The sequence below is a fragment of the Eleginops maclovinus genome, chromosome 5 (genome assembly GCF_036324505.1).
Source record: "Eleginops maclovinus isolate JMC-PN-2008 ecotype Puerto Natales chromosome 5, JC_Emac_rtc_rv5, whole genome shotgun sequence".
Lineage (NCBI taxonomy): Eukaryota > Metazoa > Chordata > Actinopteri > Perciformes > Eleginopidae > Eleginops > Eleginops maclovinus.
This window is the reverse complement of record NC_086353.1, coordinates 8,459,385-8,474,296: the sequence shown is the minus strand read 5'-3', so window position 1 is coordinate 8,474,296 and position 14,912 is coordinate 8,459,385. Positions and strand designations below refer to the sequence as shown.

The following is a 14,912-nucleotide window of genomic DNA, read 5'->3' as shown; positions in this document are numbered from 1 at the left end:
TTCAATCTTTTTTCCTTAAGGGACCCCTGCTCTATCATTGAGTAAACTAAAGACCCCTGACTTACACAAAAGGAAATCGTATGGCTATTTCATATATCAATGCATACCCTAGACTGCATAAATGTACCTTTAGCCTAAACAGTAAACATAAGTCAAGCTAGTTTATTTAAATGTACATTCCTTTGCAAATAATTCCTATGAATATTGCATCAGGAGACATGCATACAATACACTTTGGTGAGTTGGTGCATATACTTAAAGAGATTAGATTTATCATTTTTAAAAAGGCAACAAGTGAGGTTAAAGACAAAACTAGAAAAATATAAGCTTGGTAAAGTGTCTTTTATCTGGTGCCCATTGATCCCACCTATATCAACTGCAGGGTTTACTTTGGTCTAAATCTGAAGGTCTGTTGTCTTAAGTCAATGTAAAGGTTAAACACCTGCTATTCCTCCCGATTTCAAGTACAAGAACTCTCAGAATACCCTTATTCCCCCTACTATAGTCTTTGGTACAAACGTTTGTTTATTAACAGACATGTACACTCTTAGAACAGGAGCTAGGACTGCACCTCCAACTCTTCAGTTATCTAGATACAATAGAGTCAAATTGCAGATTGTGCCTTTGAGCTGTTTTTGAACAACAACAAAAAGAGCACTTCTATTCTACCAGTCAGAAAACAGCAGACAAAATTACTTCAAAGTTTATTTGACAAAACAGATTATATTGTCCTTCATTGAAACATTGAGAGTTGTAGTTTCATCATTCAGCTTGCTTGAGGTCAACGATTTTCTGGCCAGTGATGACAAAAGGAACCTAAACAAAGAAAAGACAAATACAGATTAGGGTTGAACAATCTGCACGACAGACAGAATTGTGATCATTTTAAGCCTCAGATAAAAGTTCGAATCAGGAGCTAAAAGCTCTCATACGAGGTGTCAGAAAAGTATTTGATATGTCATCATTGGCTGTATGATACCAATGTGCAACATAAAGAGACTCACCCAAAAAATATAAGTCCATCATCAGCTGTCGGTCATTAGCAGGATCATGTGGTTACTTTCCCCATTTGTTGACTCCTGCATAAACCTGTAAACAAATGCTCAGATTAAGTTCACATAAAACAACAAACATAGTCCTGCTAATACTGTTGGAGCCTCAGGGAAAAGTTAGAATCAGGAGCTGGAGTCCAGCTCTCATAGTAGGTGTCAGAAAAGTAATTTGATTTTGTCATCACAGGCTACAAGTTATTCAAATGCTGACATGTTGCATGGACTCACCAGCTTTCAAACTCATGGTCAACCTAGAGCTTCAATCTCAGGAGAATCTGAAACACAGCAGACTCAGATCTTCGTCCAAAAGCTAGGACTCTTTCACTCCACTCTTTACCTGAAACATGAAAGGGGGAAAGTAAGTGAAGTGATTTGTTTTGCAGAAAACTGCAAATGTGTTACAAATATTAGAGCCTCAGTATGAAATTAGAATCAGGAGCTGGAGTTCAGCTCTCATAGTAGGTGTCAGAAAAGTAATTTGATTTTGTCATCACAGGCTAAAAGTTCAAATGCAGATAAATTGCATAGTCTTACCAGCTCTCAAATCTAGCAAGGTAGGTCTCCAGACAGCTCAAACACAGTTGCACACTGGAGCTTATTTGTATGGAAATCATCTTCAAATCAGATTCGTTTTCTGCTCCTTAGCTGTCATGCAAGTCACTCGGGCACCATTCCAAGCTGGACTCCATACAGCCTACTGGACAAAGGGAAATAAAGGCAAAGGTCATGAATAAGATCCAAATGCACCAGTTATAATGTTATTTAACCATTTCACAGCCTACACAATAACTGTGACAAAAATATTGATATGCTTCAATCAATATGTGCCTACAACTGGAGTCAGTTCCGTATTCAACCACACATTCTTATGAAAGAAAAAAAGTTATGGCTGTAATCTGAGCAAGTCACTTACCCGGGACGTGTGGTGTATAGATACAGGATAAACGTTAATTAAGTTACTAAAACACCCATACTCAAATTCACAATGTGTAAAGTTTTAGAGGTGGAAACACCACGTGTCAGGTTCGGCCCATGCAGACCATCCACGTGTTGCTGTTTTAAAAAATGTAGTTGTATAGTATTTAACATATGTCACATGTTAGCATCTAACTACTCACCGGTCATGCTTGTTTCAGACAATCTATTCAGCTTTTCGATTCCAAGGGGTAACATTTGAAGAAACCGCTGCGAGAAGGCGCACCGTGAGCTCCTTTCTGCTGCCATGCTGGATGTAGAAGAGGACTGAGGAACCCGAGGGGAAGAACTTAAGGGTTTCCGTCCAACGCGGACCGGAAGTTCCTCCCCTTTTTTACTAACGTTAGCTATTTCCTAGCTAGCGCCTTTCGTTGGTCTTTCTGAACTAAAACTGGATAACTACTAATGGGACTTTCTCATCATAATCTTTAGTTATATAACTACTATTATTGTAACAGAAACACACAAGTAATCATTTAAAAAACAGCCAAATATAACGATGACAGTGCCAGCAATAAACACCAACATCGAAGACGCTACGCCCGAGCCTCATGGTAGTTGTAGTTTTTAAATGTCACGATGGTTAACTGTTAAGAATGTTCTTTGTTTGAAGACCAAGAGTTGGTCTGAAGTAGACCAGGAAGCTCCTAGTTAAATCAAAGAGTATTTATTAATGAAATAAAAATAGTGTAGTATGTTTACAAGGGAACACCTGTGGTTACAACTTTAAACCTCTCTCTAAAAACAATGTTCTTAATCCAATATCCTAGGGGATAAAGTGAGTCAATTGATGATGGGTTGTATTTTTCTTTGTTATATTGTCTTTTTACAATACTTGCACATTCCACAAAAATGTTCCATTATGTTTTGAAAAAATAGCTTACTATAGACAGACTATTTAAGCGTTTTGGGATCTGTTTTGATCTGGAGCAGTCTTTATGGTTAAGCTCTTCTTGTGGTACAGCATACCAGAGGGCCACGAAGCAGCAATTACAATTCTTGTGAGGCCTTTTTACTTATTCTGGATTTTTTTTTGCCTACGACTATTTTAAATGTTTAGTTATAATAACATTTCACTCACATTACATTCTATTTGTAGAATGTAAGATCTTTATTTTATTTAATATTTCATTTTTTGCCCAAACAAAAAATTTGGAGGCTTATACAAATAGTTTCTGACAACCCTTAGCTTTTTAAATATAAAAGAACCACACTTAAAGGATCATGTATGATTTTATTTATACATTTATTCTGATCACAGCTGTACAGGAATGCATCGTCACAGCAGAAACACAACCTAAACCCAACCATGGCACAACAGCCGTCACAACACTCAACCAAAAATGTACAGGCTCAATCAGCTCACCTCAATTCAATGTCTATAATTATCATCATAATTATTAATATTATTATTCACATAGAACCATCTGTCTCTCAAATATATCTTTGTTTTTAAAGAGCATAAAAATACGTGGACTCTTCATTGGGATGAACACTGGTGGTTGATCCACTGTTTCTGGCCTACATGGGTGAACCACTGAAAACTGGGGAGCTGAGGAGTAGCACAGCCAATTTGTTACAGCTTGCAGGGAGGGGGGGTTGATTGATTTTAGGGGATCATATAGGACTCACAACTCAATCTATAAACTACTTCTGACATAACAAACACACTAGGAGCGACAGTTTGTTAAAAAAACAGAAAGAAAAACAAACGATAAACATGTATGAGTGGGAGAAAAAAAAGAGACAAAGTATAATTTTGAGTATATGACGGAACATTACCAAGGCACAGAGAGATGCAGAGTTAACAAAACAGACACAGAGGGAGATCAAAAGGGGGAGGGTAGACAAAATGTAAGGTGGGCAGATTAGAGGCAGTTTCACTAACCAACACTAGAGGGAGCTCTAACAGCTCAAATACCCAGGTATATTATAAACTCTATGTATGTATACTGGATGTACTATATAAAGCATTGAAATATAGGATTATCTTTTAAAAACACTGTTCACTGCAGCAGGACAAAGGGATACACAGCATGAGTGTGCTTTTTTATATGTGTCTTTGCATGTTAAGGTAATGTGTGTATGTAAATGTTTAGATTAATTCCGAGCAAACCTCCATAGATGGAGCTTAAACACCAACAAAGCAGAACACCAGCAAGATTAAAAACTGCGTGTGTGTGTTTCTCTGTGTGTGTGTGTGTGTGTGTGTGTGTGTGTGTGTGTGTGTGTGTGTGTGTGTGTGTGTGTGTGTGTGTGAGTGTGTGTGAGTGTCTCAAAATTCATAGACACACATCTACATTGTCTTACTGACCGTTAGAATAACTACTGTACGGGTGGGAGGACATTGACATGAGCATCAGCAGGGAAATACACACGCTCGTAACGACAACAACGGCAACAAGAACAACAACAGCAACAACAACAACATGAAGAGAGACAACACACAGGTCAGGAAGTCCGGCTAACCACAATCCTCCGCTCACACAGAAGAGGAATACAGGCTACGATTCATCTGGAAAAATATATCCGTTTGACATCGTAGGGATGGGACAGACTCAGAAAGCGGCCTGTCTGTCCATGTGCTTTTAAAAACTCTCTCATCTGTATGCATCTTATCTCTCCGTCTATCTTTCTATCTGCCTGTCTGCCAGTCAGTTTATGTGCTTTTTTTTTTTTTGTTGCAAGCAATATGCTTTTCTTTTTGTCTTCCTGTCTGACTGAGTGAGCATCTCTGTCAGTCTGTAAAGATAAAAGGATGATGAACATGATTGTGCTTCTGGGTCCACACAGCCGTGTGAGGCAGTGGCGGCGAGTCGCTGGGCTGCAGAGGTCAGAGGTTGTGTGGGAACGGCCTCCTCGCCGTCAGAAGACGTACTAGAGCTACTGCGCCACACAGAGGACTCCCTCCTCAGTATTGTTGTACAAGGCTACATGAGAAGCGCTCAAGCAGTAGGGACACACTCTCAAACACACACTCGCACTCTCAGAGCGCCAGCCTTGAGCCTTGGAGAGTTTTCTTGATACACCTACACATGATGAGAGGGAGAGGGGAAAAGGGCTTGTTGGAGATGAGGCGTGGGCCAGTGATCAGTCAAGCATTGCATCCAGTTGGTCTGCCAAGTCATCAAACATGCTGCCGATGTCGTCCAAGATGGAGACTGAAGACTTTTTGCTGGAAAGACAATTTGATAGCACAAAAAAGGAAGAGTTTAGCTCATACTGAGGCAGACACAGCACAGTCACAGTAGTACTAAATATGATTTTGATTGTGTCAGCTAGTTTGGCATTCCCCTCAGTTCATTGTTGGTGAGCATTTTCAAGCTCTGTTAATGATGAGTAATAATCCAGATGCTCATACAAATAGATAGAAGGTAACCTCCTGGGTAACCTCACAGTACTTTTAACTTAAGCTGTCTGCATTTTTTATATTTAAAGTTTTTTTAAACAAAATCATTTTGATTAAATGATACAGCAAACCCTTTCTGGGTGCAGTCAAGGTTTATTTGTTTTTTAAAGGCTTGAATTGATCGGATTCCTGTAGAACAGCTTCACTGCAGGAAATGCAGTGTATTTGTTTGTGCGGTTAAAAGAAACATCGGTTGCTCTTGTGTTCTATTTCTCAGTAACTGGCTCATCTGTGTTTGCGTCATGGCCTTTGGTTATGAATATTGTAACCTTGTTTCAGTTTGTTTTGTTGTAAGACTTTAAATACTACAGTACATATCATCCTTCCTTAGCAACTGTTGCTATGGTACATATGCCAGAGGCACAAACCAGAACTGTATTTGTTTTTCGGAGCTGTAATTGCTAAGTCTTTGAACCCCAGCTGTAATTTCCCAGTGAATGTGGTTAGACTACGGGACTGTCCTGAAACCAGAAAAATGTTAGCTTTGAAGGTTTTATATTTCACATACACAAAGAATATGTGTTGCAAAATGCAGTGTGGGGGAGATTTTAAGACAAAAGAAATGAATACATTTGAAATGGTCATTCTCCAAACTATAGGCCTGCAACAAATTACAGGATTCAAAGGTACAAACTAGCTGTGTCCCCCCTCTTTTAATTATCATGCTAAGCTAGGCTAACATGTAGTATTGATCTCCTCATTTCTAACTTGGAAAGAAGGTAAAATAGCATTCTCATTCAAATGTTTGAACTATTAATTTAAGTTTTATGCAGCATATTCCATCCAAGCTTTCAAAAGATGAGCAGGACATAACACTCAAGCAAGTGTTTTCACTTTCAGCTCCACATTATGTAAGGAAAAGCTCTGTTCATTTCATCATAAAATGACATAAATGGTACATTCTGTCACAAGAGCAGATTATAACTTCATAAATGCTCACTCATTTTGTGCGTCTTCTTCTTTCATTTTATTTTCCACAGCTTGCACGGCAGCAGCCAAGGAGGCGCTGGTCTCCTCCAAACGATGCTCCTCCTCCTCCTCCTCCTCCTCCTCCTCCTCCTCCTCCTCATGCTTCACTTCCTCTACTTGGCTCTCCAGCTCCCTCAGATTCTTCTCCTCGGCCCTCTTCCTCTCCTCTTCCTGCTCTTTGTGCCTTTTGTGCTCCTTCTCTCTCCTCCTCTCCTCTTCCTCTCTCTTCCTTTCCTCCTCCTCCTCCACCTCCCGTGTCCCGATCAGATCGATGGAGAGGCCGGCGATGGAGGATCGAGGAGGTTTGACCGGGTGTGGAGAGGGCGTGGAGGGACTCTGGGCCGGAGAGGGTGAAGTAAGGGGGAGTCCACTGGAGAGTGAGGGAGCAGAGGGGGTGTCAGGAGCCGGAAGAGAGGCGGTGGCAGGGAGCGGAGATGAGGGTCTGGGGGCCGGGATGGGGCATGGAGCCAGGACAGGGCCTGATGCCGAGTTGGGGCCCGTTCCCGGGGTGGGGCTGACCGCAGCTGGGCTGGTAGCAGCAGGGCTCATGGGGCTCATAGCAGCTGAACCTACTATTGTTTTCCCGGGTTTAGGTGCTGTCGGGGGCCCGCGGGGCTTTGGGGATACAGGCGGAGGGACACGCTTCGGTTCTGGTCAGAGGGAGAGAAAATGCTGTAAGATTTCTTAGAAAAGCATAAACTCACAGGGATAAAGATTTGTAGGAGATTAGCGCTGGATATGTATTCCAGACGAAGATAATCTTTGTTTAAAATGTCATGAGAGCTCTTATTATTACCTTTCTTAACTCTCAATTTGTCAGCTGTAATGCTAACAGCGTCTTATTCATCTAGTTTTTGAATATACGTATGTTGCTCAGAATAATTCCCAGATATTCCCAAAGCAACAACACAATTTGATCATATTGTCATGATGATATAATTTGGCTTAAAGTTTACAAATGATAAAACTGAATTATCACGTTTATCTTTGAATAAAAAGAACCAGGCTGACGTCTCATACATTTTGTTTTCGTACACAAAGATATTCAGTTTACAATGCTCCTATTTGAGAAGTTATTCAACAATTTGAATCACTTAGCAAATAGCAATTTTGTAATTATTCCAGCTCTAGTTTATTACCAAAGGTGTAATTAAAATGAAGGAAACTCATTAGAAATTATTGCTTCAAAGCCCCCTAGAGACATACGAGATCACAAGGACTTTCCCGGTTTGACTCAAGCCAGGGACCTGTGTTGCATATATTCCCCTCTCCTTGCTTTTCCTGTCAGTTTCTCTACTTTTTATTCATTCCCTTTGCATAAGAAATGTGTCCTTTTAGTGGTATAATGAGAGTGTGGCAGGGATGAATACAGGTCAATAATCCTACTCCCCAGCCTTGCGATTACAAAATGAGGACTCTGATGGGAAAGTGCTATAAAATGCACATAGAAGGCTTATTTTCACAAAATCCATTCAATCAGAGCCCTCTAATGCTTTAATCACAAACACAATCTACATTTTCATCTACATGCATTTGATGGAATATGACCACAGAGTGTTTACATACACATTCAATATAAGCAGAATCTAAACTCAAAGACCAAATCTTTAATTTTAGTCTGTGATTGTGTGTGTGTCTCACCAGGGCTCTGTGCCGGCTCAGTACTCTCAGGCCCGGGTATGGGGACCCTGCGCGTCGGGGTTGGGGGGTCAGCTTCTGTCTTCCTCATGCTGACAGTGGAAGGTTTTGGGGAGACTGGCGGCTTCAGGGACTTCCTCGCCTCCATCCACTCACAGCTCTCCTCCGTCCTATCAGCAACCTCGGACACCGGCCTCCGCCTCAGCACCACGCCGCCGTTCTGCTGCGGCTCGCCTGCGTTTTTACGGCTACTCTCTGTGTGACTGCCTGGGAGAGTCCACCTGGTTATTGCTTTGAGTGACACTTTCTGTTTGATCAGATCTGCGGTGTTTCCTGCGTATGGTGTCAGAGCCTGTTGTCATGGTAACGGCGTTAGCATCAACGGATGCAGGCGCCTCGGGGTCTGTCGGCACGGGACGTGGCCTTCGTCGGAGCGTCGCTGTGCCGTCCATGACCTCTGATGATGAGGAGGAAACCATGGTGGAGCGGGGCCGAGGCTCTGGGCGTTGCTGGACTGGTTGCCGAGGAAACAGTTCGATGGGATCATCAGGGAGGGCTTCCGGTCCGCTGATGGTCCGGCGCCGACTTAAGACATCATCCTCCTCGGAGCCAAGACCCCCTGCACCGGCCTGCCGACGAAGAACAGGTGGACTCACCTGGAGGTCACATGAGTGTTACACATGCATTTTGCTAAAACATCTATTTTAGGCCTTGTCCACGCGGACCCGGTAGTCTCTGACACCGGAGTTTTGTTAAAATGTATCCTCCGTACACAGGAGTGGTTTAAAAAGAATACCGCGTACACACCTAACTGTGAAATCCACCACCAAGGAACGTAGTATACATGTAGTACACATGCCAAAGCAATAGTGGCAATGTAAATTGAAAAGGCAATTTCAACCAATCACAGAGTAGTTAATAAGCGCGGTAATGCAGTAGCAACAATGGCTGCAACAATGTCAACAAATTGTGTGGACAGACAGTGAGGTGGAGCTGCTCCTCAACGTAACCATTGAATATAAAGTCACGAAAATGTCTGAAAGTGTCGACTGGGAAGCTGATAAAAAATATATATAATGACATTTTAGCTCTATGACATCCTAATATAGCCGACAGCATGCCAATAAATAGCATCAACGTTCTCACCTCCACCATTTGTATCACTCTGTTGTGCTTGTGACAACTCTGCCGTAAACAATGGACATAATTGCGGTTGTCATGTCCACACGCAACTGCCGAAACCCCGGTTAGCTAAAAACCCGCCTGTGGACCCCGGGTAAAAACAATCACGGTGCGGTGTTCCAAAAATACGACTGCGTGTGGACGGACCATGCAACCGTGATTATTATTTCACGGTTGCACAAACTACCGGGTCCGTGTGGACAAGGCCTTAGTATTGTCCTCATAGTTTAAACGAGTAGTGTAAAGCAACAAATTATATTTATGAGTAACTTGTACATAAGTATTTTCCTTTTTTGTTACTTTAGACTTTTAAATTCAATATATTTATTTGAGGGGTCCAGCATATTCAGATTATTAATACAAACACAAAATATACAATAAATGATGATGTATTACCACCAAGCATCAGATGCAGCACATAAAAGGAATGTCCACATAATGCATTACTAATTATAATTCAGCAATATAATTCAAAACTTTTACTTTGGATTCTTTTTTTTATTGTTATTTAAGTATGATTTTGAATAGAGGAGCTTTTCCTTCGCACTCTGGCATTGCTACTTTTTCTTAGTAGAAGATCTGAATGACTCACCACTGGTCCAAAACTAACACGCACCTGTAGGTAGTTGGTGCTTCCTCCCACATTCCTCGGCAGGGTTTTAGCTCCACCAACAATGGATGTTTCCAGCATAGCAGCGAGGCTACGGACACTCCCAGAAGCACCCTCTGATCTCTCCAGGCCCCCTGAGTCCTGAGACCTTAACGCTGACCCCAGGCTGCCGCAGTCACTGGCTCGCCGCTCTCGATAGCTTGGTGGCCCCAGCAGGCCCTCCAGCTGTCCCTCTGCCTCCCCATCACCCCCAGTAATGGAAGAACAGGAGCGTTTAGGTGGCGTCGGGGGCCGACCTTTACGTCGTGGACGGAGAGTGACGGATGACTGGCTGCGGTTTACAGTGACATCATTAGGGGTAGGATGTGCGGAACTGCTACGGCACACAGTGGCGTATCTAGAGTCTGACTCTGAGCCAATGAGACTATGAGTTCTCCGTCGCTCTTCCTCCTCACTGGGCAGGCGGAGCAGCGGCACTGATGAATCTGCTGCTGCCAACTGAGTGGAGGGCCGTGGTCGAGCCCTGGGGGAGGCCTGCTGGTTCCGTCCATGTTGGGGGGTTTGGGGTGGGGTTTGTGTTGGTGTGTGGGGAGGCGCCTGTGAATGTGTTAGACCTGGCCGAGGTTTGGCCAGCGGGCTTGGGGCTCCCTCCCTCTGCTTCCTCGCCTCCCTCCTGGCCTCTGAGCTGGTATTGCCACCTGGGCTGGGGGGAGGTGAAGAGGAGCTCTGAGCGTCCTCAGAGCCCCTTTCTCCCCTCTGCAGGTCCTTTAGTCTCCTTACTCCCAACATCAGCTTCTTCTGATGGCCTGAAGGGATGCAGCAGTGTGGAGGAGAGAAATAGTTATTGCAAAGTATTTTATTTGCAGTATTCTGTTCTATGAAGTGTTTCACAACAAGCTGAGTATGTTCAGTCAAAAATATTTCAGATTGAACAGAATTAGTTCTGACAATCACAAGTTCTGACAATCACACCAGAAATATATACAGTATGTATAATTGTTATTTGTAGGTACAAGACAATCAAAGGCTCTATATGTCGACACACTTTAGAAAATAATATTGTATTTCTCTTACCGAGTTTGGTAATGCCGATCTCTTGCAGATCTTCAAGGCTGATGTCAGAGATGAAGTCAATGTTTTCATACCCATTCTGCACCAGAACCTGGTAGTACTGACTAAGACCCAGGTGAGACAGCCAGTCTCCCAGGTTAGCCTAAAACACACACAGAAACAAAAAAAATACAATATGAAAAGTGCAGTGCATGTGAGTATAATTCTAGTTTGTTTTGATTCGGAAAAACTAATTTCTTAGCCGACTGTTTAAAGAGATTTGAGGGTGTACGCACATATACACTGTATATATGCTTGTGTTCATGCAGCTACCAGAACGCAACATCTCTCCTTTTTCTATTTTGCGTATTACACGTGAGAGCCTTACAGGTTTGTGGTCTGGCAGCCAGTCTGTGGACGGCAGCTTGCTGATCTCTGATGTTAACTTCTTTCGATGTCCAGGCTTCATGACCCCAATTGCCGTCAGGTCCTTCAACACAAAGCACACTTAGTCACACCAGTAATTCAGCATAAAAGTACTATAGGAGTTTTTTTCTCTCTAAAATGTACACATTTGTATGCACACGTTTGACATTGTGCATGAGCTGTGTGTGATATGCCTTCAGGAATATTTTGCTTTGGATAATCTCTGATGAGTGTCCCCTGCCCTGAGGAAGGGTTACGTCATACCACTGTCTCCGCTTCAATACAAAAACACACAAACACATACTAGTACTAAAAACACAATCAAGGACAAACACAGGGAAGCGTTTACAGCACAGACTGGAGCACACAGCCATGTGTGAACACAGGTATGTAAATGAAGCAGACAGAGTATGAGTGGTTGAGGCTCAGGACTCACACCAGGGGGTCAGGTGACAGAGACAGGAGGGTCATGATGACATCATCCACGTCAGCTGATTTGAGAGCTTTGCTGGGCGGAGCCTTGACAGACAAGGGGCGGGGCGTGAGGGGGTCAAGTGTCATGACCTTACCTCGCAGGTCATGCAGCTAATGGTGTCTAGATCATATCCCGCGGTGAGGAAGTGGGTGGTGTAGAACTGCAGCTGAAACTCACCCAGCCACGCCACTACTGCCTGCTTCTAGAACACAGAACAAAGAACACTACTGCCTGCTTCTAGAAGAGTCCACGGGAATTCTTCTAGAAAAGGGGAACACACGGAACTGTTCTAGAACACAGCATTGGAGCCTGCTCTAGAACACGGGAGAGAATATTGTTCTAGAACACAACATAGCAGCCTGTTCTAAAACACAGGGAAGAAGAGTGTTCTGGGACACAACATAGCAGTTTACTCTAGAACACAGGAGTAAAGACAGTTCTAGAACACAACTTAGCAGCCATTCTAGAACAGAGGAGAAATTACTTTTCTCAAATACAGCATAGCAGCATACTCTAAAACAAAGGGGAAAAAAGGGTTTTGGAATGCAACAAAGCAACATTCTTCTAGAACATAGGAGGGAAGACTGTTCTGGTACACAACATAGCAGCCTGTTCCAGATCACAAAATGTAACCCTTTAACCCAACAAAATCTGAAACGCAATCACTAAAAAGAAATAGAAAAACTTTTGTGGAACACATAATAAAGACCAGTTTAGCTTTTCAGTTTGGCTTTAGCTTCCAGGACAAATTAACCAACCAACCAAAATACTCAATGAGATATCTTGAGGGTTTTGATGAATAACAATATAAATGGATCGGACAGAAAGTGTTTCTCATTTGGGTTTACAACCCTTTATAAACCCGGCAATCTGATCAATGCTCAGAAGGGGAGCGTCTACTCCAACAGTCCTCCAACATTTGACAATTTGCACCAAAACAATCTAGATAGCAACATGAACTATGATGGAACACTGCTGTCACCTGGCAACTAGGAAATGCTTGATACTAGCGTATGGCATTGGCTTGTTTCTAATACACACAGACTTTAACCCTATACACAAAACACACAGCGCTGGTTCTAGAGCAGAGCGGCAGCATGTGGGTGTCTGCAGTCTCAGTGTGGTGTGAGGAGAGGCGGTGGGTGGAGGTAGGCAAGACAGCAACAGACTCCTCAATGTGTCGGTCACTATGCCTGTCTCCATGGTGACATATTTGCATGCCGATCTTCAGAATGTCATCTGTTCAGGTGCAACCCAGCCACCTTGGCAGACACCTCACTGAACTCAATGAACCCACCCTTGTAGATGTAGATTTCTCTCAAACCCAAGCACTGTTTGAGAAGAATCAGAAGAACAGAAAGAGGAGGCTCCAATCTGCCATCCAAGAACTCACTTTCCCATCATCCTCCTCTGCCTTCCGCTCAAACGACCGCTGTTCATGAACTGTGCAACTGGAGGTGCCTTGTGCTATAGGTCGAGAGGTGAGACAAGGGAGAAAAACAAGAAACAAGTAATTAAACAAATTGCTTTGGAAATGCAAAGGACAGTTATGTTATTTCTCCCTTTTATATTTTGATAATTACAATGTAACACAACATGTTCCTTTTTCATCTTCATCTGATCTGATCATTCTAATACATGGATATTTTTACAAGGACATGGCCATCTGGAATAGAGCTAAGTGGTGAGAGAGAGCGGTGTGATAATGGTTGGCAAACGCTGCTATAATTTAATGTATATAAATATATAACATAACAACGGTTTGTATATCTACAGTCCTACATGCTACAGCCGCCTGCTGTAAACAGGATGAATTTCTCTCACGCAGGCAGTAACTAAGGTGATAATTAGGTGTAGTCTGCGTTGTGGTAAACGGTGTCTTTTTGGACGAGATTAAGGTATCGTGAAATAAGATTCGTTTCATCTAGCTCTCTGATGGGTTTGGTGGATCAGGGACAAAGACGAAGAACAGAAGGTGTTGTACGCTGCAAAGATTGTAAATTCTCCTGAGGTTAATTTGTCATTTGTGATACTGGGAAATATGGAAAATATGTATTGATTGATTGATTGATTAAACATGATGTCTCTTGAATTTAATCCCTCAGTATGTCAAATGACATACTGTATATCATTTATAAAAAGCTGGTCTGGGCAGTTTTTGTTTTTTCTGGATCTTTGAGTTTCATAATAATTCATTAGAACAGTTTATTTGTAGGTAAATATGATGTTACATGATGTGTAACAATTGACAAATTATATTAAAATGGTAACAAGTACTGTACTTCTTTGTGCCAAAGAAAATGACACCTGTTTGGTGTTTCCACTCGATTATGAGTTCAAAACGTGTAGTTAGTTCTGCATAAATATTTTACAAACAGCTTCAAAAACGTCTTTGCTCTGAAACAAAATCTTACTATAACTCTGTTCTAATAAATCATTAACAACTTAATGGACCTGAAAATGGGATACTTGTTGCAAAGCCAAAACATTGTGTTATTGAGCGAATAGTGCCGTATTTCGAAGCATTGTTGCCAAGCATTCGGCGAACAGTGGTTATTAAATGATAGCGAAAATTGCCAGTCAAGATACATTTCAAAGCATCTGCTGATATTTCTTTTTATTCGCATTTGGATTTGTGAGGTCTGTCTCATTCTCCTTCCCCTGCTCATGTCTGTTTTTATTCTGTTTCTTTCAAGAAACACAAAATGATCCTAAAAACCAAAAAGGAGGTATCCCCTGGATAGAGCAACCTGTCCCTGGCTGTTCAGAACAACATTTTAGAGCAGCATTTATAAATAAATCATTACTATTATGCAAGGACGTGGACTGGAAATGCAACTTGTGTCTGATGTGAACAGACAGCTGGTCTTTAGAGGGCCAGGTTGACTTAAAGTGAAATAAGGGAAGAATATTCATTAAAGCAGTGATCAAAACCAGCCCTGAGGCACTTGTTGTTCTGGTAAACACTGCCTTGATCTCTGTTAATTGTTATCACTTTACTTCAGACAAAATGCATTCTTTGAATCACTAGATCAGTGTTACACTTTATTTTATCAAGAAGAGAGAACAGACTTTGTTTAAATAACTGCTGTCTTTGATAAAATAGCAGAAGGCAACAGCTAATGA

General features: G+C 42.1%; 1 protein-coding gene, 1 long non-coding RNA gene and 3 other non-coding genes across 5 annotated transcripts in view; all 5 read right to left on the bottom strand.

The window, feature by feature from the left end:
- Positions 1–692: 692 nt before the first annotated feature.
- On the bottom strand, positions 693–2,320 carry LOC134864873 (uncharacterized). Its single transcript, XR_010165876.1, has 5 exons — positions 2,171–2,320; positions 1,587–1,749; positions 1,281–1,389; positions 1,005–1,089; positions 693–816 (listed from the first exon to the last, which is right to left on the bottom strand). It is a non-coding gene; the product is annotated as an uncharacterized LOC134864873 (long non-coding RNA).
- LOC134865367 (small nucleolar RNA SNORD60) lies at positions 888–970 on the bottom strand. The gene has a single exon (XR_010165958.1). It is a non-coding gene; the product is annotated as a small nucleolar RNA SNORD60 (small nucleolar RNA).
- Positions 1,154–1,242, bottom strand: LOC134865368 (small nucleolar RNA SNORD60). The gene has a single exon (XR_010165959.1). It is a non-coding gene; the product is annotated as a small nucleolar RNA SNORD60 (small nucleolar RNA).
- LOC134865364 (small nucleolar RNA SNORD60) lies at positions 1,463–1,551 on the bottom strand. The gene has a single exon (XR_010165955.1). It is a non-coding gene; the product is annotated as a small nucleolar RNA SNORD60 (small nucleolar RNA).
- A 921-nt stretch (positions 2,321–3,241) lies between the features above and the next one.
- LOC134865200 (caskin-1-like) overlaps positions 3,242–14,912 on the bottom strand; it is a 30,329-nt gene continuing 18,658 nt past the window's right edge. Inside the window, 9 exon segments of the mRNA XM_063884662.1 lie at positions 3,242–5,202; positions 6,377–7,055; positions 8,047–8,311; positions 8,313–8,699; positions 9,842–10,641; positions 10,910–11,048; positions 11,274–11,375; positions 11,881–11,988; positions 13,180–13,253. Of these exon segments, the coding sequence (XP_063740732.1) occupies positions 5,118–5,202; positions 6,377–7,055; positions 8,047–8,311; positions 8,313–8,699; positions 9,842–10,641; positions 10,910–11,048; positions 11,274–11,375; positions 11,881–11,988; positions 13,180–13,253 (2,639 nt within the window). The 3' untranslated portion in view covers positions 3,242–5,117.